This window comes from Sminthopsis crassicaudata, chromosome 5 (assembly GCF_048593235.1).
Source record: "Sminthopsis crassicaudata isolate SCR6 chromosome 5, ASM4859323v1, whole genome shotgun sequence".
Taxonomy (NCBI): domain Eukaryota; kingdom Metazoa; phylum Chordata; class Mammalia; order Dasyuromorphia; family Dasyuridae; genus Sminthopsis; species Sminthopsis crassicaudata.
This window is the reverse complement of record NC_133621.1, coordinates 36,475,534-36,500,157: the sequence shown is the minus strand read 5'-3', so window position 1 is coordinate 36,500,157 and position 24,624 is coordinate 36,475,534. Positions and strand designations below refer to the sequence as shown.

At 42.2% G+C, this 24,624-nt stretch overlaps 1 protein-coding gene across 3 annotated transcripts in view; it reads right to left on the bottom strand.

Moving 5' to 3' along the window:
• Positions 1-24,624, bottom strand: part of ATP2C1 (ATPase secretory pathway Ca2+ transporting 1) — a 221,473-nt gene that overhangs the window by 124,530 nt on the left and 72,319 nt on the right. The window contains exon 1 of one of the 3 annotated variants that reach the window (XM_074270897.1): positions 18,384-18,406. The exons of 1 other annotated variant lie outside the window; for it this stretch is intronic. Coding sequence is in view for 1 of the 2 variants with exons in the window: in XM_074270891.1 (XP_074126992.1) it covers positions 4,581-4,688 (108 nt within the window). In the remaining variant the exon portion in view is untranslated. Of the gene's footprint in view, positions 1-4,580; positions 4,861-18,383; positions 18,407-24,624 lie in introns of those variants that run through there. One more of the 3 variants, XM_074270891.1, reaches the window with a different exon arrangement.

The following is a 24,624-nucleotide window of genomic DNA, read 5'->3' as shown; positions in this document are numbered from 1 at the left end:
GCTTTTTTCAACAATGAGGTGATTCAAGGCAATTCCAACAGATTTTTGATGGAAAGAGCCATTCGCAACTAAAGAGAACTATGGAGACTGAATGTGGATCAAAGCAGAGTATTTTCACCTCGCTGTTGTTGGTTGTTTGCTTGTTTTTCCCCCATTTTTTCTTTCACTTTTTGATCTATTTTTCTTGTATAGCATGATAAATATGGAAGAATGTTTAGAAGAACTACACATATTTAACCTATGTTGGATTGCTTGCTGTCTTTGGAAGGAGATGGAAGAGAAGGGAAAAATATATTCAACATAAGGCTTTGCAGAGGTGAATGTTGGAAACTCTCCATGTATTTGGTAAAATAAAAAGCTATTTTAAAAGCTATTATAAAAAGTAAAAAAAAAGGGACTAAGTATTCTTTTTGTTCAGTGTGACATTTTTTCTCTTTGTGCGAAGTGCAAAGGGAACATTAAAAGCACCTTTTGAGGAGAGATGGGGAATGGTGTGAGATACAGTCTCAGTATTAAGACACAAAGTACTTGAGGTCAGCATTTAATCAAAGGCCACTCTTAAAATTTCATGGCACATAGGAGAAATGTTTATTAATTATTAAAGTTGTTGCTCTTTGGTTGTTTCAGTAATTTCTGACTCTCTGCGACCCATTGGGGATTTTCTTGGCAAAGATGCGTTTTGCCATTTCCTTCCTGGCTCATTTTACAGATAAGAAACTAAGGCAACCCAGACTACAGGACTTGCCCAGGCCCCACTGAAGTAAGAGTCCGAGGACAGACTTGAACTCAAGTCAGAGTCGTTTCTGATGCCCTAAGGAGCCTCTCGTGTCTCTCCTCAGCATCTGCGTGGCCTCCACATTACTCCAGGACAGAACCTCTTGCCTGGCAGCAGTCATCTCCTGACTGATCTCCATCCCTCTCCACATAATTACAGGGTGTGAGCCTATCAGCCGTCTGTGCTGGCTTCCTATGATCTCTAGGACTGATCTAAGCCCCTTTGTTTGGCCCACAGTCCAGCCTAAATGGCCCTTCCCCTTCTGGCCTGGAACGCATCTCCTCCTCTCCTCCGGCTCTTAGCCTCCCTGCCACGCTGCTGCTGGTGCTCCTGTCACCTGTATAGGCCATCCCGTGTGTCCAGTTCTATCGGCCAGCCTCTGGGTCCGGCCCTGCACCAGACTCTGACCCTCTGGGACAAAGACTGCCCCAATCCCTCCTCAAGGGGCTTGCCTTCCAGTGGGGAGAGAAGTGCAGCATAAACATGAATCAGTAAAGGCCAACATATGCCTTCATGGCAGTCAGAGAAGATGGGAAAAGGTTCCTGTGAGAAGGTGGTGTCTGAGATAGAACTGCTGGCATTCCTATCAAGGATTATAAAATATTCTCGTATTGTTCTCAACACAGGACCGGGAGGGAGAGGTTATTATTTTCCCTGTTTTATGGATGAAGAAACAGGCAGATAGAGGCTAACAAGTGTCTGAGGCCAAATTTGGACTTAGGGCTTTTCGATTCTACATCCAATACTCGGTGCGTGATGGTGCATCTCGGTGCATCTTAAAGGAAGAGAGGGGAAAATAAAGAAAGTCTACATTGCAAGCATAAGGGGCAGCCCCAGAGGCCCAGATACCTCCACTCACTCCAAAACTCCCTTGTGTTTACTTTATATGGGGGGTATAGTGTGGGGGGTGTTTATGCTCTGATCAAATGAGAATTCCCTATCGTTTTTTTTTTTCCCCTTTTTATCCCTAGGCCTAGCACGGTATGTAGCGCATAGTACGTATTTAATAAATGTTGTTAAAAAACAAAAAAATTTCAAAACTCCCCAAACCACACACAACCACATGTGCAAACATAGTATCCATGTAACTAAGGCAACTCATAATAAAGCAAATTAGTCAAGAACATCTTAGGGAAGGAAGGATTCTTGAAATGGGCCTTTGTGGAAGTGAAGGATTTGGGTTGGTTGTAGAAGGAAGAAAGAAGATTAAAATATGGGCAAGGGTAAGAGAAAGCCCCATATATCACAGCCTCCCTTCCTGGCCGCCAAAGTCTAGGATTAAGAGGAAAGCAGATGTTTAGCAAGGAGATCCACCATCGACTATTATATGAGTTTGTGGGGGAGAGAAGCTTAAATAAGCTGCGGCCACACCCTCTGCATGCTTACCATCTGGGGAGGGACAGTCCAGGTATCTGAGATTTAAAACAATCTGAGATCCAAGTATCTGAGAGGTATCTGAAGAGTACCCTGAGGTTCTGGGGGAAATATGGAGGATACAGGTCTGGGGATGTGGGGGCGGCAGCCAGATCTGAAGACCAGCCTTGCTAAGTCTGAAGCTCTTAAATGTTAACCATTAGGTTGAACACAAAGTGCTGACTGCTTTCCACCATAGCAATTCTCCATTGATGAGCTAGGAATTATGAAGAGGGTTGTGATGATTATTAGACAAGAAAGTTAGAGATTCCTGAAATATTACATGGCATTTTAAAAAGCCATACAACTAGCATTTGTGTGTGCTTTTCACATATTGGGCTTGACTTCCCTATTAGATAAGATCCTCAAAAAGAGGACAATGATGCTTTTTTTTACTTCCTTTTTTTTTTTTTAATTTTCCAAAGCATTTGACAGATTGTCCATGAGCTGATCATTGTCTGCAATTCTTAAGCTAAGGACCAAGTTTCATTTATTCATAGAAGAATGGACAAAGGAAGTCATCCAGCTGATGCACTAAACTTCCTGCTACACACACACACACACACACACACACACACACACACACACACACGCTCACTCACACTCACAATATATACCTATAATAATGAGGAAACTATAGAAATCTGAAAACACTGACTGTAGGGCGAGCCTGGCTTCCAGTGTGACTACACAGCTTTTCCATGACTTTAGTTCCTTTAAGAAAGCACATGCTGAGATCTGGAAATGGAGACTTGTCTAGTTATTTGAAACACATTGCTTCATCAAGTGATGAACCAAATCTTTTCTGTTCTCATTCCAATTTAATTTTAACCAGTGGAGAAAAATGAAAAAGGAACGGACGGCACACACAAAAAGGCCACGTCCTCTCAAACAGGAGAGATGATTTTTACATTCCACATGATCAACACCAGCATTTTTGGGGCAGCGCCTCATTAGAGAGGATGTATTTTCTGTCTGTTGACCTTCCTTTTGTTAGTATTTTATGACATTCACACTCTGTATTTTCAGAGTGCAAGTAAAGGAGCATTAGAAATCAACACAATGGGAGATTTTGCAAGCCTTATTAAAAGTATTACCCACATAGACATTATGGATCCAGCTAGTGAACACATTACAAACAAAAACCCCAAACCTGAGAAGTCAGTTGTGAACCAGGAAACTACCAGATACTTTCCAAAGTTCTTTTCTAGGCGTATCTACTTAGGTAAAAGAGTCGGATACTATCATTTATTCCAGCTACTTATTACAATGCATAAAAGTAATCTGTACATACTTCCTTTCCATTCAGTTCAGCCAGTATTTATTAAATGCCCACTATGATTCAGACACTGTGTTCAAACTGGATTTCAATGAGCAGCATGACAAATTTAAGATTTTGAAGTTAAGTGAATATCTCCTGCAAAAATTATTTCAAAAGTGCTAATGATGCTATAAAGCTATATGGCCCATATAATATAGCAATATACTAAAACATATATCGATACATATACTCTATAGTTTATACTAAAAATATCTGGTCTTGGGAAAGACACAGTAAGCTAGTTTTTCCTTGCCTAAAAGGCTGCTTCCTAAATGCTTAGCTGATCTCACAGCTTCTGGTTCTGATTGGTCTTCAGACTGACCAGTTTGAAGCTTTTCCCTATCCAGCTGCTCCCATTTATCAGTCAGTATCTAAGCCTTCAATATTGTTGTGCTGTCATTTCAATCATGTCTGACTCTGCATGACTCCATTTGGGGTTTTCTCGGCAAAGATAACAGAGTGGTTTGCCCTTTCCTAGTCCAGCTCATTTTACAGACAAGGAAACTGAGGCAAATAGGGTTGAGAGATTTGTCCAGGATCACCCAGGGGGCCGAGACCAGATTTTAACTCGGGTCTTTCAGGCCTGGCACTCTGTCCATTGAGCCACTTAGCTCAGATTTAAGAGAATATTATTTCTTCAATATTATTAAGTCATTTCTAAGGCTCAGAATGTTAAAGTTAAAGTAAAAATGTTGAAGACATCAAAAATAAAGGAGGACACTAAATTAACTAAATAGCAAAGAAGCTAAAATTTAAGTTTGGCTGAAAACTAGGGGAGAACAAACGGCATATTCCCATGTTAAGCCCTAAGAAAAGCTTCATTGGCCAAGGACAGATTTTCAGCCTAACCTCATTGCAAAGCTTCTGCCATCCATCTTTCAGATACCAAGTATTCCAATCTGCTGAACTCCTTATGGTTTTGTAAGTCTGCTCTAAAACATGTCTGTTCTCTGATCCGGCAAAATGGTGGAGCTGCTAGGAGACTGGTCAGTCCAAACAATCCCCTGATATAAATTTAACACGCATAAAAGAGTGCCAGTTAGCTTTCAAGACAAGGAAAAAGTAACATACCTTTTCTTCAGTTTTCTGACTTCCCACCATTGAGAAAATTTTCCTAATTGCTTGGAGAGGATATTTTAAAAAATAGGCAAAGCGAGACTGTGGCAGTCCACTTTCCATGGTGATCGAAGCAAGAGGATTCTTATCAGTACACGGTGGTCTAAGCTACTGGCGTTTCAGGGCTGGCCAAGTTTCCCCAAGGCGAGCTAGAGACCAGAATGGGGACTCAGTGCCTTCTCCGGCTCCTTGCAAACAAATGCACGCTTTTCTCAGGCTTGATAGACCTCTTTTTATAATACTGGGGTGGAACCAGAAGATCAAATACAATGTTTACAAAGTGACCAGTGTTGAAATACTAAAAGCAACATGAGCTGGGAAAAAAAAAAAAAAAAAAACTTAGAGCGCGCAGCTTGCCAGCGGTGGATGTGACAGTCCTATTTCAAGCAAGAGCATTCTGTTACAAGCTATATTAATGTTAGATAGATGATGACTTTCCACACCCACAGACTCCCAAGTGGTTTAATCTTAATTCCTCTGACAGCTTTTCCAGCTTTTAAGGAGGCAAGAAACATATTCCTCCCCCTTTCTTTTCCTTAATCTCCAATCTCCCTCACTCCCCAACACACATCCATACACGAAGAGAGACAGACTCTGTTATTCTAGGTCTGAATGGTTCCAATCTTGAGAATCATCTCAGATTTTTTTTTAAAAAACAGGAACAAATCACTTTCATTGTGATCAAGCTCCTCAGTGTCACCACTAAAAGCTATTAGCCTACATCATTATGCATTATGCAACATGGGCAGTAACCTGATACTTTACATTAATTGAATAATAGCTGCACACTGATTTTGCTCTGAATTAGAGCCCTCCCCCCCCCCCTGCATCCTTATCTCAAGTCCACAGACAGAAAAGAATATTCGATTTCCCCTGGCTTTATGCTTAGTATTAGGGAGTGAAAGTATTTCATATTTTGCTTCTGCCTCCTATCTCAATGCAAAGAAGGGTTTATTCTTGAAAAAAAATGACAAGGTTTTTGGCCCTGAAGGAGGAGCTAATAGTTCATGAAAGTTTTAAAGTTAAAGATTGCAAATACCCCAGCTACATGGGCTCCATAATAGCACTGGGCAGATCTTCTGAACAAAGTCTCCAAATAGACTTTCTTACTCTTTTAATTTAGCAAGAATTGTGCCATTAATCACTTGTGCGAGGGTATGCCTCGGAGACGCATGGGAAGGGACTAATAAGTCATTAGATAGAGGAAATGGCTTTAACATGGCAGCAGAAAATTATTCTCTTGTCCCCTCCCTCGTGCAGAGGTGGCTGGGAAGAGTCCCAGGTTCTCACAGCCTGGCCCGGGCAGCTCTGTTTGAAGCTGCTCGGACATGGCTGGCTCGGCTTCCTCCTTTCAGAAAACACATTTGATGTGCCTAAATGGGGGCTTGGCTGTCTGTGCTCCAACCCATCTGTCAGGATGGCTCGGGGCCCACTCACAACGAGATCTTCCAGTGCCCCTGGAGCCCGGCTGCCAATCCCCAAAGTCATTCTAGAGTGCCACCGGTGGGGTGTCCAAATCTGGGAGCAATCCACGACCTAGAAGGGCTCTCTTCTAGTCTTCCCTGTGTAAGTGAGTGTGTGAGTGTGAGAGTCTGTGTGTCTCTGAGAGTCTCTCAGTGTCTGAGAGTCTCTGAATTTCTGAGTCTGTATGTGTACAGGGTGTAAAAACAATCAAGAAAGCTGTGACAGAAGCAGAGTCCCCTCTAGCAGCTCAGGATGCTCAGGGCCAGCTGCAGTGCCAGTCACTTTCCAACTCTCCAAGAGACTTTTGGAATGATGCACACTCTGGGTGAGAGCGAGCCCTAAGAGAGGAGGGTCAGCAGAGAGGGCAAGAGCGGCATCCACACATGCCTAAAATCCTCTGCATTTCTCGCCATATTTTGAGGAGGAATCTCTTTTCCTGTGTGGTCCCCTCGACAGGTGGGGGGCTGAAGATTCAGACACTGACTTGCTATATGACCAAAATCTCTTCCCAAGGGGTGAATACAAACCAGATTTCATTCAGGGTGGCTCCTGGGCTATCGCTTTCTCCCAAGTGGAAGGGGAGGGGATAAAAAAAGAGAAGATGAGCAAGAACTAATCAGGCTGTGCATGTAAGAGCTACAAGCCAAGCCCAGCTGGCACCCCGTGACCCTATACAAAATACGATCAGATGAGATATTACGCCAGATGGACATTAATGGGCTTGCTTTCCAATTTCCCTTTAACAAATTGTCTCGGGTTCTAGGTATTTTGCTGCTTTAGAAGCCATTTCTGGATTCAGATTTGGGGGTTAGAAATATCTGTGTGAAAAAGACTTAGAATAAGGATGACTTCTGCAGATAGGCAAGCAGGTAGTAATAATAATAGTTGTGGTTATAGTCATAGCTACTGTTCTATAACACCTACTATGGGACTTTAAGCTTTGGCCCACTACCCCAAGTATTGTTCTTCTCTTCCCTTAACCAAGAAATACAACTGTTAGATGTCATCCCATGTTCTGCTGTTCTAATAAATATTCCAATGTGGGCTCCTTTGTGAGATCCAATAGTCGGGTTCTTAGTTAAAAGGCTTTTTTAACTTCCATATCTTGAAATTTCTATTTGGGTTTCCATTTTTGTTTGACAAGTATTGTCATGTTCTATCTCTTCCCGGAGATGAGCATTCAGACTGTTTAACAATATAACTATGTTTGCACCGCCTTAGCCAACTGGTCATTTAATCAGGCCGAAGTGGACTCAATCATACACTTACCCCCAAACATTTTTTATGAATGATTTTAAATGTAAAACCGAGTCCGTTTTAATCTTACCTAGTTTCACTTCAAGAGAGAAAGAGAGAGAAAAGGAGAGGGGGAGAAAGGAAGAAAGAACTCATTTCCAAGCAGAGTTAGATCTTTGCCAAATATAATTAATGTCAGGAGCTAATTATGTGTCACTGTCAATTTCTTTTTAATTAGTAGAGAGAGAATGCAGGGAGGTAGGAGCCTGATTCCACTTAACATCGCTCTGTACAGAGTAGACACTCCAATTCAACAAGAACTTATTAAGCACCTTCTGCAGCGAGGGGAAGGGCAAACCTGACGGAGGGTAGGGCTGAAGCCAGAGTAAGAAAAAAGCCATCCATAAGCTACAACATTTAAAAAAATTTTCATACTTACAGCAACTGTCATTAATTAACGTAATATAACATTACCAATCTACAAGCATTTTAAATACCCTTCTTTTATGCTAGCTATTATAATAATATTTAAATATGTAGATTTTTGAAACTGATGAAACCTTCTTATAAATTGATGAAGAATCAGATAGGTAGAGCTAGGGGACCAACATATGCTATAACATCATAAGGTTGGGAAACAGGCGGACAGCTGGACAAGCTGTAAGAACTCTGATCAATGCTGAGACCATCTATGATTCCAGAGGAACGGGGATGAAACGTGCTTTCCATGACAGAGATGGGATAGATTTCAGGGACAGAATGAGATATGGATTATTTGTATGTGCAGGAATTGAGGGAATTTGTTCACTTGGACTACAGATATTTGTTCCGAGACATGTTTTTCCATTGAGATAGGAGAAAAAAATTTTCTTAAAAAGTGTTTAAAAATGCATGTGTGTGTGTGTGTGTGTGTGTGTGTGTGTGTGTGTGTGTGTGCTCTTGACATGATTTGTCACCTGCACTTTCAGAGAAAAACTTGTCCACAAGTGGAAGTAATCTATAAATGTGTGTGTGTGTGTGTGTGTGTGTGTGTGTGTGTGTGTGTGTGTGTGTATATAATCCATCAATAAGCTTTTTAAAATTAAGAAAATCTTAAAAGAGCTATAAGTAGAATGGGAGTCATTTTTATATCTGTTTGTTTCAAGGACTATATAGAAAGGTCTAAATAGGCACATGATCTTTAGGGCTGTGCCTTGGGCATCCTTGGCCTTCCGAATGAGATTAGTAATGGCAAACACTTTGCAAACCTCTAAATATCATGTAAATCCAGTTATCATTCCTGTGTTCCCAGAAATATATGTGTGTATGTATAATTTTGTATATCTTTCAGTACACACACACACACACACACGCATGCACGCACACACAAATATGGGAAAGCAACAGCTAAGAGGATAATGGGAGAAAAAAAAGTGTTGATAATATAATTATTACGCTGGCAAAAGACCAAGAATGCCCAGAGAAATTGCTTGATGCAATTTGTCTCTGAGCTGCAAGAAGTATTCTCTTCCTCTACTATAAGACAGTTCTTACTAAGAAAATTGCTTTTTAATCCATTATCAAAACTGATCCTGAACAAAAGTAAATCTGTAAAATTTAAGTAGATGAAATGTTATGGGAAAACTGCCAAAATAAAAAAGGGGGGATGTTACTAGAAGTTCCCTTGGGTGTTTGGGTGAGGGGGTGAAGGGGAGGCGGGTGACCCCCAGAATATTTAGGCCTCCCTGAGATTGCCAGCAGGAAACCTCCCAGCGCCCAGACACCAAGCTAAGGGGCCTGTGGCTGATTTTGGCTGGTGCGATACTTCTGGTAGGTACTACTGGCCTTAGGTTAAATGAAAAGAAAAGCTAGTTCATTCTCTTCTGCAGTGCTGACACAACAAGTTCTTCTGCCCCAACAACTACAGCTCACATATTTCTGCAAGCTGGGTGGGGGCTTGACGGACCAAAGCCTGCCTCTTGACACAGAGATTTCCACTACATCCAGGAGCATGCCAACTTCTGCAGAATCCTGCTGACCTCTGGGAGTCCAGAGTCCATGTATATATGATTCCATGCCTCCTAATCAATATCCTGTAGGTTTTTAAAATAATTTGGAGGTCATCCCCTGGGTCTCCTCCCTTCTCCTTCATAGAATCCTTCTTCACTTCCTTTGGATCACGGCCCAAACATGAAGCCTTTCCTCCTCCCCACAACAGCCGGTGCTCCTCCTCTCTCTTCCCTGCCTAGCATCTCTTTCCTGAGAGACTGTAAGCTCCCCGAGGAGACAACTTTCATTCTTGTCACTATATACCAGGATTAAGTCCTAAATAAATCCTGCTTGGTTGATTGAATTTAATTGTAGATTTCTAGCTTTAAAAAAAGGATTTTAGTATCCATGGAATACCTAGATCCCTCTCACTTCAAGGAAAAAAGGATAAACACACATACAGACTGTATAGACTATACAGATATACATATATATACTCATACACATATGTATTTTATTATTCATTTTAATACATTTTTATTTACAAATGTGTGTAAAATATGTATATACATATATATGTGTGTATACACACACACACACACACACACACATATATATATACATACATCTATATACCTATATAGTCTATGTATGTGTTTTGAGAACAGTATTTTAGTATGACTGGTTTCTTTTATAAATATGACCATGATTGCTTTTCTCTACACAGATCCTCTTATTCCATGCATTGAGATCCACTGCCACAAAGGTCAATGACACAAAAAAGGTTCTAAGCCCGCTCGCGTGGGCTCCCACCACCAAACCCACTGGCTTTGTGAGGGTGAAAGTTTGAAGCAGTTCTAGCAGCCAAGTCTTTTGACTTTCCCTTCCCTCTAGGAAGGGTTTCCCCAAGCAGCTTCCCTCTTCTCTGCATGGAGCAGCCCCGCTATCTCGCCAGCCCCGGTGCTTATCAGTTTTTCACATGGGCCTTCTGCCAATTTCTGTTTTCCCACTGATAATGACTGTGAATTGAGATCCGATTGGTATTGAGCTATTGCTCTCGGTTCTTCTCATCAAGCTGCCACTGCACTGTCATCACTCGTGGCTTGTGGGCGACGAACCCATTTGTAACATTTAAGTCCCAGAATCCATAGTCCAATAGCCTTTTACCTTTCTCTCTCAGCTGTCCCCCAAGTAAAAGACTAGCTCCCCAAAGCCCATGGACTCCAGCCAGCCCTCCCCGCCCCTTCCAAATTCCACTGCTGCCAGTGTCGCATCCTCTGGCACAGGGGATGCTTCCAAGAGGGAAGCTTGATGGCTGCCACAACGAGCTCGTGGAGTTCTCCCTCCCCTCTGTGAAGGTATCTTTGTACTGGGTCCCGAGGGCTTGGATGCACGCTTACAAAATGGGTCCCCCTCCCTCCATCCCCAAGAAAACTTACTTCTGGCAGGTTTTTGAATTGCTTTATGGTCCTAGCTCTTCTTTTCTTTAGGTGCTGACTCATCTCTTCAGGAAGCATGTTACTCCAGGCCAAAAATGTCTACCTCCCTCATGATCAAAATACCCCCCACATACCCTTTCCCCTGTAAAAAGGGGAGAAAAAGGCCGGTCTTTTTAGTGGGGAAGGAATGATAATACTAATTCAATGAGCTGACAGAAATGCTCTTTTTTATACCCATTTTTTATATGGGAAACTCATAACAGGTTTTAGAAGAAAAAAGAAAAGAAAGAGGCCTTTTAAGGTTCCGAAAAAGCTTTCTCCTAGAGGGTGGGAAGGATCACTTCTGAGGATGGATGAAAAGCAGGAAGGTAATTGAAAACACGTGTGATTGTGTAAAGGCTTCCTCTTCAGGGATGCTGGCCATTATCATGGCTCCCACCTTGTTCTAGCAAGGAGCTGCCTCCATCTTAAAACTATTTTGCTAAGTCGATTGCCTGGGTAGAAGTCAACTAGTCTCAGCTGGCTGCTTGGCTCAGGAGCGGGAGAATACATCTTGCTCATAAAAGGAATGGGAGGATACTCATAAATCCACCTGAGCTCTCTGTGCCTTCCCCTGAAAAGCCTGGACAACTCCTGTCTCAGAGGACCCCGACTGAAAGATGCTCCCAAGAAGCGTGGGGCTGTCGGTCCCTCCTCCAGAGCTTCCTGAGTACCTACTATGAGCCAGGCCCTGTGCTAAGGAGCTGACCAAAAGCAGGTGAAAGAGCTTTCCTTCTTAGGGACCACAGAGCAAACTAACTCGGCCTAAAGACCAAAGCTCCTGGGTTGGAATCCTGATTCTGACCCTGGGTCCTCAGTTTCCTTATCTGTCAGCTCAAAGAGAGCTGAAGACTTCCAAGGGAGGCAGTATGGTATGGTAAAAAGAGCCCTGGTTCTGCGATCCTGAGCGTCTGAGCTCAAATTCTGCTTCTCACTTTGACCTGGTAAACGGAGGCAAGTCATTTAACCTTCTGAGCTTTACTTCTAGAAGCCCCCCCTCCAAGTTCTGGATCTAGATTGAGCTCCTCCAGCTCCAAATACATGAAAGGGCTGGGGTGGGGGGCTACCATGTGTGGGGTGGGAGGGGGGCTACCACGATCTCAAAGCAGAGACAACATCATTTTGTGTGTGTGTGTATACTAGTCTATTAAGTATTTTAAGTATTTGTTTTATATATATATATATATATATATATATATATATATATATATATATATATATATATATATATAATAACATTAAGTATATATATAAACATATAGACTATATCTATACACAAAAGTATGCATATATGTACACATGTACAAATATATACACATGTGTGTGTATGTATGGGTGTGTATATATGTGTGGATGGGGATCTCTGTATCTCCACATGCACCCCCATATATACCTATACATACACAGGTAGTTGGGGGACACAGTGGCTAAAGGGCCACCCCTGGAAGCAGCACTCATACCAGCCTGGTTGTTAACAGGTTTTACTAGGGTTAATGAGGTCAATTCAGGTAGTTACTCATAAGGATCAGCCCTCCTGGGTAGGCAAGGCAAAGTAACATCGAGGATTCCCCCACTGTCCCCGGGGCCAGGTATTGTACAGTAACAGAACAAAGGCGTGCTCCCGGGGATGGCCCAGGGCCCCCTGAACATTTTCCCAGGGGAGAGTTGGAGCTTCTTTTGCTGTTTATAGTTTCTGTGAGACTCTATCAGCGGTCCTCAAACTTTTTAAATAGGGGCCAGTTCACTGTCCCTCAAACTGTGGGAGGGCCGGACTAGAATAAAAACAAAAGCCACACTCTGTCTCCACCCCTCAGCCCATTTGCCATGACCTGGTGGGCTGCATCTGGCCCGAGGGCTATAGTTTGAGAACCCCTGCTCTAGTTCATGTTCAAACAACATTACATATATATATATATATATATATATATATATGTGTGTGTGTGTGTGTGTGTGTGTGTGTGTGTGTGTGTTTGTATGTATGTATAAATCTATCTTTTCATCCAAGCCATTAGCCATAAAGTCTTTACACAGGAAGATGGTAGTGTGAGGCATTCAAATAATACATATATATATATATACACACACACACACACATATATGCATATATATTCTGTAAATAGTATATTTTCATTCATCTGTACAAGAGATGATTAATGCTCCAACACTTCAAAAATCTGTAATGTTGTGAGTATAGATAATTATAACAATCTATATAGTGCTTACTATGTGCTAGACATTACATTGAGCACTTTATAATTAGTATTTAATTTTATCTCTAGAACAAACCTGAAAGGAAGGGGCTATTATTTTCCCCCTTTTATAGAAGAGAAATCTCAGATGAAGGTACTTGCCCAGAGTCGTATAGCCAGAAAGTGTCTGGGGCTGGTTTTTTGCACTCCAGTCTTTCTGACTCCAAACTTTCCCAGATAGATACTCCTTCCACTGAAGCAGATCACAGCCCCTTTATAAGTGGTGGGGGAATAAAACATTTTCATCCCATGCCCAACAGTTGGGGGGATTCTCTGAAATCAGTCAGGAGGGGGTTTGAATGACAGACATCATTGAACCCATCTTCTAAGCCCATCCAGCCTGACAGGTCCAGCTGGAGCTTGTGTGCTTCTGGCAGACCCTCTCTGAGGCCCAGGATCATCTCTAAACCATGAGGAGAGATCAGGGTGAGAGTTTACTTAAACCTTCTACTAAATTTGAGTTGAAGTTTCATATCTGTCAGATACAATCAACACAATCCAGACCTCTTTATCCTCAAGTCAACAGTGTTGCCTCCAGTCTAAAACCGAGGCCAAAACAAAGTGTTGGTTTATTTTTTGGAGGAAAAGCTGAGCCTGAATTATTTGAATATGATATCACATGTGATGGGATAATAGTTATAGAGTGGCATACAGTTGGCACTTAATAAATGCTTGTTCCCTTGCCCTTCTCCAGAGATGTATAGCATATCACCTCATTATTGATACAAATATGTCATCTGTTAACACAAAACATTTGTATTTATCAGCCCTCCACCTCAGATTGTCTAGTTCAGGACAGAATATATGAAGAGGCAATCTGCGGCTGACCAAAGTCAAGGTCCTGGTTTATGTGCATTAGATTAAGGATTTCCCTATTGTCACCTCTCCGACTCCAACATGCTTTTTCTTTCAAAGGTTACTGTTAGTAACCATGAAGAAACAAGAGTTGGACAAAGCAATACCTGTAGGGAAGTTACAACATATAAGATTTCGGAGGAGGAGCATGTGATCCCAGTACTTACATGGCGCTTGACACATAGTAAGTGTCTGATAAATGTCATTCATTCATACAGTTCCTGGGACATTTTACACGTTGTAACTTCCCTAGGGGTATTGCTTCGTTCAACTCTGTTTCTCCATAGTTACTAGCGGTAGTAATCATTAGAAAAGAAAAAGACTTCATAGGTAAATACAGAGTTCAAAATAATGTTTCTTGAGTGGGAGTGAGGGGGAAAGTCAATTAAGGAAATCATGGAAAGTTTCATGGAGGAAGTAGTCTTGAATTGGACTTGAAAATTGAAAAAATTCAAAATTCAAAAGACCAAAGGGATGAGTAAAAATGTTACAGACATTAAGAACAGTTTGAGTAAAAGCAAAGAGACAGGAAAGTGTAGAGTATGTTTGGGAGATGAAAAGTGGTTGAGTTTCACTGAAGTGGAGCAGAGTGTGGAGGCTAGATTGCCAACTTGGCCCCCTTGGAGTTTCTTGAATGCCAAGTAAAGAGATTTGGATTTTATTTAATAGCTAAGAAAAAGGCACTGAAGACACATTTTCAGTGTCTGATGATCCCCTGAATATTTCATGTCAGCTTTGGTCAGGAGTCATGGAATAGTAGAACATTAAATTTGATCAGGGTTCAGGACTTGTCTCATATAGGAAATTTCAGCTCCTCCAGCTTGTTGTATTTCTTTGCCTCAGTTTTCACAGCTATAAAATGGGAAGAGTTAGTTGAATAGGATTCTTCCTAACTTAAAATCTACTCTTTCCTCAGAGATTCTGAGTGGAAAAGACATAGGTCTTCTTTATACAAAAAAGATTAGTCTGGCAGTAGTGTCATGGAAACAGAGAGAATGGGGAATCAGTTGACAATATCTAAGGCTGCCAGGAGGTCAAGAAGGATGAGACTGAAGAGAAAGAAAGGCCATTAGTCATGGTGATCAAGAGATCATGAGTAACTTTGAGAAAAGAAGTCTTAGTTGAATGATAATCTTGGAAGTCAGACTCTAGAAAGCCAAAAATAGGGTGAGGAAAGAAAGTGGTTCTCTCAAATCTCAGAAGTGACTTCAGAAATCATCTTAATTTATCCCATATCTATCCACACATCTCCTACAAGTTGTCATTTAGTCTCTACTTGAAGCCTTTCAGTGTTGGCGAACCTAACTTCCCTAGGAAAACTTTGGGGAATTTTAATATTAGGAAGGTTTCCCTTATATAAAATAGAAATATGCTAGTCCCCAAATTCTGCACATTACTATTAATTAATTTAGACTGTGATAGAAAGTAAACCAAGATGAATTCCTATTTTTATGACAACTTGAAGACCAGAAGGTAGTTGTCATTCTTACCCTGACCTCCAAGTCTTACCTAGGCTAAATAAGCATCCCTAGCTTTGTCAACCAGTCTTTAGATTGGTTGACATCCTAGGTTGGTTGAATCTAAAGTTCTTTCACCACCTAGGCTGTACTCCACTCTGTCGATTTCCTTCTGAAAATGTGGCACTGTAGCCTGATGGTGGCAGAACACAATTGACCATGTCCTGCAGCTCCTCTAGTCAATAAATCCTAATAGTTCCCTATTACTTGTCCATTGTCCAAAAACTAGCCTAAATTTGGAAAGGTTACTAGGTGATGAGTCTTTTTAAAATTTTTGGCCAGAGAAATTCATTGATCTATTCCCTGAGATGTAAAAGGTTGTGATCTGGATATGTCTTCTTTGGCTAGGTCTGCACTTGGAACTTTGGGAGTACCTGCCAAAATTTGTCATCTTCTATTCTGCTCCATAAAAATACAAGAGCACAACCAGGTCACAATGAGGAATCTAGGACTTTGGGAGGAGTCTAATTTTATATATATAACTGATAAGAAATACCAATAGTTTTCTCTAACAGAAGAACATTAGTCTTTCACAGGGACTTTTTTCCTTCCCATAATCCAATGAGGGTCAATTAAAAGATTCTGGTAGAATGTTTTAGTGTGTTTACTGCATTGTGATAATTAGTGGATAATACAGTTTTTAGGAGTCGCCTTCTTTTTGTGAGTGTCTTCCTTTGGGTGCTATGTCTGTGAAATGGGGATGGGAGGCTCTGATGTTTTCACTCAAGAGGCAAACCAGAGTCACTTGGGACCAATTCTCAACGGCAGCAACTTCTCCTTTCCAATCTGACTTGCTGATCATTGCTGCTCAATTACCTCGAGCCATCTACAGCCAGCAAAAAGGGCCCCTGCTTTCCAGGGAGACAGGGAGCCTGCAGCTGCTGCTTCCTGAACTCAGACGCACATCCGAAATGTCCCAGCAACCATGGGATTGGATACATGGAAGGACAATGTCCCAGCAACCATGGGATTGGATACATGGAGGGACAGTGAGGGAAGGACTCCCAGGGTTGTGAGTGCCAAGGTCTCCGGTTCACTATGAGATTGGATACCTGGATGGACACTGAATGGACAGTGAGGGAAGGATCCCAAGGTTGTGAGTGCCAAGGTCTCCGGTTCACCATGAGATTGTTTTTCACATCCACTAATTATGGAGAAGATGCTCACCAGCTGATGAGTCTTCCCGGCTTCATGACCCTTACTTTTTTCCCCTAAGTCTCCACCTGCACATCCCCACCTTCTCCATGATGCCCTTGAGAGGTGCAGGGGCAGGGGGGTGCTGGCTTCTGCTAGAAGCACACCAGCAGCCAAAAGAAGGGGAGGAAGAGCATCAGTAATACATCCTTGGTCTTCTTGTTGACTGTCACATCCTATTGACCAGCATTTGTCAGGTGGGGTTAATGGCTTGGCTGTTCTCAGCTGTCAGGAACAGTCAGGTGGACATTGTATGGAGAAAGAGGGCTGTGGGAAGCAAATGCAGAGAAAGGCAAGCAAGATGATGGCCAAGAGAAGGGAGGAAACCAGCATTTAGGAAGCTCCTACTAGATGCTTAGCAGGTATTATCTCTCTTGATGCTCCCAGCAACCTTGGGAGTTCAGTGCTATTATTATCCCATTTTACAGTTGAAAAAAAGGCAGTTAAAAGTTGAGTGCCTTGCTCAAGGTCTCTTACAGTACTCCTCCTCACCTCATTTCTACTTGTTTGATGCTGCTATTCCCTAGTGAACACCATAAGTTCTCAGAAAGAATCTAGAGTGAGAAATGGGAGGGAAGGGCTTTCAGAATCAGGAGAACCCTGCCATCCAGAGATGCAGTGACTGGTCTCTTGTAGGTCACAGTTCCTACAAAGGAAGGCACAAAACTGGGATTTGGATTGTCCTTAAATTTGAACAATAGTAGACTGTGTGATAAGCACTGGATTGAGTTGTTTTAAGGGCTATGCTAACTCAGAATAGAAGCTCCCAGAGGAATTAATTTGGGAAGACCCTAGTACATGGCCACTGCCAACTAGTTAAACCTTAGCCCAACCAAAATCAGCCTTGCTCACATAATTGAGACTGACATCTTTACGTAAGGAATAATAATGTTGACTCCCTGGAGTTTGTTATATGCCGAGTTTCTTAGAATCAGTTCAGCAAACATTTGTTAAGTATCTGCTGTGTGCTGAGCTCTGTGCTAGAACCTGGAGATGGAGGAGGGTGATTTAAAATTTAGGTAAAATATAGTCCTATTTCTCTGAGAATTTACAAGTCTGGTAGATTAGATCAAAGGTAATTTTACTTTTTGTGGGCATAATTAACATAAAAATTAATAAATGCCCAAATGTTTCTTATCTTTGCCATTAAAATCTAATGTCTATTCTAATTCACATTTCCCTTATTTATTGCATACTATCTTAGAGAATTATTGTCTTTGGAATGAACTCAAATAATTCTTCCCTTCTTTAATATTACAATTTTCAGAAGCTGACAAATAATGTTCTCTCTGGGGACTTTATTGAATTAACTTTTTTTGTACTTTATTCCCTTTTCAATTCTTTCATCATTCTTTTTTCTTTAAGATGAGGAGTATTAAAATGATATCTAAGGCTTCTTTCTGCTCTAGTATTCTCTGCTTCCTTGATTCTAAGATGTTTTAAAAAGAGAGCAAGGTTCCAGCTCTGATCTTGCCAGACTTGGGCAAAAAAAGACAAAAAGAAACCAGAAACACAGATCCACACTGTGCCACAGATTCGCACCACTCCACAACTCTGCTGGATCAGAAAAGTGGTACAAAATTGCCCTGTGAATTTTGGACCTCGGTTCTGTTTCGATGTAAATCCATAATTCAGGTCTTTATCCCAATGTCTGGTCTCAAGTTGGCACATCAATTTTGCTTTTTGAGAACCATTTCCTCTGTGATTTATTTTAAGTCATTTTCCAGAAGGGATAACTTGCCATCAGAAAACAGGTGCAAAATTCTCAGGTTGCACCTGCTTTACTTATTTCCTTACCTTTTTTGCTAGGAAATCATTTGGATGTCTCTGCTTTCAGAAAAAGAAAGCTTGTGACTTGTCCCAATGCTCACAAAAAGACTGCAATACAGAAGATCTGCTGCCTTCCATAGTCAGTGGGACTGTTTCCTGTAATTGGTGGAAGCAGATGGTCACATTGAGAATATTGTCTGAATAATGTGATGAAACCCATGTCCTAGAATATGAACATGCGTTGCATTGTGCTCTCTTGCTAACTCTAAAAATGTAAGAAAAGGATGGAAAATATGGAGTTTTTAACAAGTCTGTGCAATAACAGCTTAAAAAAGAAAGATTGAAAAGCAATCTTCAGCTTTGGGTTCCTTACTCTATCCTCAAAGACTCAAAGATGCCCCCCAGAACATGACACAAGATGTGGAACTGGAAAGAGTCTCGGAAATTCTCTAGGGCAAGGTTATGTAGCAATAAACAGCCAAGTTACAATTTAAATCCAGGACCTTCTGCCCCAAACTCAGTATTCTATTCTCTATATCACAATAGTCTTTACCTTCTTTAATTAATTAAACAATCAATAACCCATTTATCAAGCATGTGCAAATGAAAAACCCTTGCTCTCAAAGAATTTATATTCCTTCTTTAGTGAAGCCCTTCATGGTCCAGCTGGGTGAACTTCACATGGCGATTCCTCTGGGGAAGGCAACATGTGCCACAAATTGAAAACCACCAAAATAGCCGATCAACCTTAGACTGAATCAACTGGAACTCTCTGCAGTCACCTATCAGAGAACTGGCCTTAGAGTGGCTTCTTGATTAGTTTGTGGTTACTCTCCTGGGGAATGACAGTCAGTAGCCCAAAGGCACACTTTGCAGGCCTCCCTGGGGAACTTTAATCCCAGAATCTCAGTATAGGAAGGAAAATCAGCGCCCAGTTGCTTCATCCCAGACCAGCCTCCTCCATTAAGTGCCTTTGTGGCCATCCAGACATTGCTCGGAGAACCCACTCACCTTTTATGGGCACCCATGGTAGATCATTCAAGTTGTTTTTCTTTGCATTAAGATTAAATTTGTCACCTTTGTAGTTTCTAGGCATTGCTCCAATTTCTGAACCGGGGCAGAACAAGCCTAATTCCTTTCCTATGTGAAAGTCACTTGAAGAGCGGTTCATCCTGAGCCTTCTCTTTTCCAACCTAAACATCTCCAGTTTCATCAAATGATCCCCTTGTGGCAAGGTCTTAAAGACTTTTACTATCTTAGTTACTTTTCTCTGGCTGTTTTCCAGTCTAACAATGTCCTTTCAGAAACATGACATTCAGAACTAAACAGGGCTCCGGATAGGATATAAATAGCAGGACTGTCTCTTCACTAGTACCAGGCACTATGTCTTGTAATGTGGCTTCAGATCACACCAGCTTTGGGGGGGCTGTCACATCACACGGTTGATTTATTTTGAGCTTATGGTCCACTAATACCTCCCCAGATATTTTTCCGAGGATCTACTATCTATCTATCCTGTCTCAGTACTCATGCTTTTACTAATTGTATTTAAGATTTCATGTTTGTTTCTTTTTCTCCTTCTTCTCCTTCCTTCTCCTTTTTCTCATTCTTCCTCTTCTTCCTCTTCCTCCTCCTCTTTCTTCTTCTCCCTTTTCTCCTCCTCCTCCTCCTTATTTTTCTTTCTCCTCCTTCTCCTCTTTTAATATAGTGCCTGTGCCAACCGCATTTCACAACTGGGACTCTCAGGATAGCTACCTCAAGTTCAAGTTCTCTCTGGGTCCACATCCACTCAAAATTATTGCACACGAGGCCCTACAAATGAATGACTTTTTTTTTCTCTAATGAGCCACAAATCAAAACTAATTCTAAGAAGACATATTTAGCAAAATAACAGGTTTGCAATAAAACATTTTCTCCATAAACAGAGGGTATATTGTCCCATAAATCTCCTCAACAACAGGGAGTGAATAGAGATTACAGCAGGACATGGCATGAGGGACCCACATGGAGTAAACCCCCCTCTGATTCAGCAGAATGCTGTCTTCTTGGGGGCTTGTCTGTCATGTTGCTCTCAGACCCCTCTATGAACACAGTGTCTGTGGGCATGGTGCTAGGCTGAGCTTACTGGACCTGCCGTTGGGGGTATGAGCCCTTCTGTTGGGGCAGCTTGCCAAGCCCTTGTCAGGGGCCCCTTGGGTGTGTGCCTGGCACCCTGCTCTCACCTACGGCTTCGAGAAGCTGCAGCAACGTCCCCAGTGATCCTTCTTGGCAGTCGGGGGAAGCCGGATTGAAAGTAGCGGACAGGTCTGAGAACAGTCTGTTCCAGTGGCCAGGAAGGAGGCCGAAGCAGGCTCCGTGGGGCGCTATGGTGTTGACAGATGCTGGGGGCCCCAAGATCGTCTGCTGTGTCCCCGGCTATGGCCCGTCATTCTGACGTTTGTCTCGGCACCAGACTTCCGTGGCTCTGGGAGAGAGAGAGTGTGGCTGATACAAACCAAGCGGAGCAAGAGCCTGGCCTTTAGCAGCTCCAGCAGCCTCTCTGGGCATCCCCACTGGGTCAGCTCCTAAGTCGTGGCTAACAAAGACAGGCGGAGAGCCCTCAGACCAGCAATAGGGGAGTTTTCCCAAGCTCTGGGTCTGGGTCTGAGATCAGAGCCTCCCATCCCAGACAACCAGGTCCACAGATTCAGATTTACAGAGAGAATGGCGGAAGTCTAGCTCTCTAGCACATAGGGAAGGAAGCTGAGGACCAACGAGGTGAGAGGTAGCTAAAGTTTTAAGAACCAGCGGTGGGCATCTGACCCCAGTCCAGCACTCGATTTACTCCTCTACCTGGGCTCTTGACCCTTCTCTGTCCATTCTTAAATGGACACCACCAACATCTATATGGTCTTAGCTGCCGATGAATTTGGCCAGGAAAAAAGGCAAACCCAAGAGGCAAGGTAGGTGTCCCCCTCCCCCCCCATTGCAGGCTTTATTATGCCCATCTGTCAACAGTGAAGCTGTTATATTTTAGGCCACATAAATCCTCAGCCTCTATACAGCAGCAATGGTGCAAAGATAAAATCGGGACAACAGCCATATTAATTTAATGCTGGCAACTGTTGTAACAAGGTAAAAGTGATTTGCTAAAATTGCCTGGAAGCAATTCCTTTTATATATTATCTAAATTCTTAAGCATTGCTCTACTGGATAAAAGCCTTTAATCTTTATTTCAACCATATTTACATTGAACTCTGAGTTTCTTTGCATTCATTCTGGGCTCTGGGAGCCTGCCTTACCCTTTTATTTCACTGAATTATTGTCAAACCTTTCATACTGCCGCCCTCTCCCCACTCCAAATGATTCCTGAAGTGAAAGAATAACAGAGCAGCTTCTGATGATCCTAGCCCGTCGCAATGATTTTCTAACCTCGATTTCATCTGGGAACAGATATCAATGGATGCTGGCTATACATCATGGCATTCTCTTTTTTTGTGTTTATTTTCCCCCTCCCTCCCTCCCTTCCTCCCTCCCTCCCTCCCTCCCTTCCTCTCTTTCTCCCTTTCTCCCTCCCTTCCTTCCTTCCTTCTTCCCTTCCTTCCTTCCTTCCATTTCAGATTTCCAAGAGAGATCCAGAAATAGCTGTAGGTAACTGGGGATTTATTTTTCACTTTATGAATAATAAACTATGTGGTCAAAGAATACTCCGAGACCTCTGAGCTTGAGAATTCAGTTGGGAAGTAAATTCAGAGAGAATTTAGATTGGGGGCTCTCATCCAGGCTCGGATAGTAGATTTCATTTTAAAACATCCTATGTAATATTTCATTCCCTAAATTAAAATTCAGTCCTTGTCAGCAAGGGGTTTTACATGGACTTGTTGGTAAAAGATGAAAGAAGAAAACGAGCATTTATGAAGTGCTTACTGTGTACCAGGTACAGTGCTAACTATTAAGGATACAGATAAATCAAAAAGTTGCCCTCAAGCAACTTCCATTCTGTGAGCACAATGCCTGACACATGATAGGTGCTTAATAAATGTTTGTTGAAGATGGATTATTGATTGGTCACATTCCAAAGAGGGACAAGAACAGCTGCTTAAAAGAGAGCTGAAAAAGTGAAGGGAGGAGGACAGTTCCTCAGGCAGGGAATTAATTTTGAAGGGCATAAAGTCAAGAATGGGGATGGAAAGGAAGAATGGCAAGCCAACCTATATTTCTCTACAACATGGAGGCTCCAGGAAGAAGGGCTACCTCAAGGAGAGACATTTCCTGGTGTGTGGAATGGAGAGATAAAGTGAAGAACTTACAGGAATATTTAAATTGTTTTTTCTGTATTGTTTTTATTTCTATGTCTCTATGACCTACATAAGTATGGTGTGTGCTAGCCACTAACTTTAGATATATTTACTCAACGAGAGATGACGTTTGTCCTTGTTCAATATTATCAATATTTAGATTATTAAATGCCGTCAGCTCAGGAATCTGAAGTTTGAAGGTCTGATGGCTGATTTCCTCTCAGAATCAGGGAAACTGAAGATGTTCTGTTCTAATTTGCTTTTGGTATCTATTTCTTAATGTTCCCCAACCTAATGTTCCCCTAATCCTTTGTAACATAAACCTTCCATTCCAATCCATCATTAAATGCCTTCCCCTTCCCTTGTCAGTTCTCTCTTCCTTGTGATGGAATCTCTTGTATAAAAGCTGTGTATCTTTACTACTTCTTTAGTCCTCCTACCTCGAGCTTTCTCTCTTATCTCTCGATGGTACGGCTCATCCTCCAGAGGTTTTCAATAAACAACTTTTCTGCCTTCTACTGAGTGATCTCGGAGTAGTCATTTCGAGTAAGGGTCTTCTACATCCCTCACACTGATGACAAGGATGTCAGGATGGTACGCTGTTTCAGTGAGAAGACCCCAAAGTGCCAAGGGAAGCTCCAGGATGGGGAAGCTCCAGGATGGGGAAGCTCCAGGATGGGGAAGCTCCAGGATGGGGAAGCAGGTTTTGAAGTCCCTTGCACAGCAATGGAAGGACATGCAGGCTAAGTGTCTTCTAGTGGACACTGGGGGTACTGCAGCCTATAAGGAAGGGATTCTCATGCATGTCAGGGATTGACAAGGCTGAGCTCATGATCAAGTAGAGTGACATCTGGTGGGCGATTAGGTTATTGCACTCCCTCTCTGGATATTTAATACAGTGACAATCTTTCCTAGGCTAACAAGGGCTATCATTTAGAAATGGCTGAAGGTTGATACCATATTACTTAGTAGTTTTATGGATAAACATATAAAATAAGATCTGTCTACGCCAAATAGGAAAAAATCAAGTGCATTTCAAATATGACAATGTGGGCAAAAACAATTGGACATTAGCTGAGGGAAACAGGAGATCTCCTCTTGCCCATTCCCACATTCTTTCTCCTCGTTCACTTGACTGAAGTCTTCCCCTTCTCTGTAGCAGTGTCATTCATCAGTTCTCTAAGCTACAATAATTCACCTAAAGGAATCATTATTTAGTCAAATGATGTGACTTGTATCCACAGTGAATTTGAAAGACAGCCTTGCTCACCTTGTTGCCGTTTAGAGTTTCTGTTCTCGCCAGCATCTCTCGGTGTCTGCCTCCCTTCTCTTTACATGGGCCCCGTAGCTATCTTGCTTCCGTGTTTGCCATCTGTGATGGCTCTTGCGGCTCTCAGAATGGCCCTGGCCCAGTTGCAGGATCACCTCTCCCACTTGATCAGCTTTCCCTGGGTTCACGCCCCCAGAAGCTGCCTTTGTTGCACTATTCTTACCTCTCTGCCTTTTTGTCCCTTGGGAATTGATCTCTACATTTATTTATTATTGTTATCTCTCTTTGGGGTCTTGTCCTTCTATGAGTCTAATTCATTCTCTGCTTATCTCTTTCTGTCTGATTCGAACCTTGATTTGTATTATTTTGCTTGTCTGAGCCCCTTGTTCTCAGCTTGTCTTTCTAGATACCGGCCTGTGCCCCCTGACCTTCCCTCCACTTACGTCCACCACCTAACTTGGCACCCTGGATGTCTCCCCTCCTCCTCCTACGGAGGCTCTGAACTTTTCTTGCACTTTCCAGTTTGGCCTGACCTGGATTCCACCTAAGGAGTTACTGCAACTACAGGTTTCATCTCCTTCCTATACACATTGGCTTTCATCCTGTAAACTTGGAAGGGCTTCCTGGTAAATTCCAGAGCAGATCAATCCATAAGCAGATTAAGCATCTGCTCAGCACAAGCACCACGCTAAATCCTGGAGTTTCAAACACAAAAAATGAA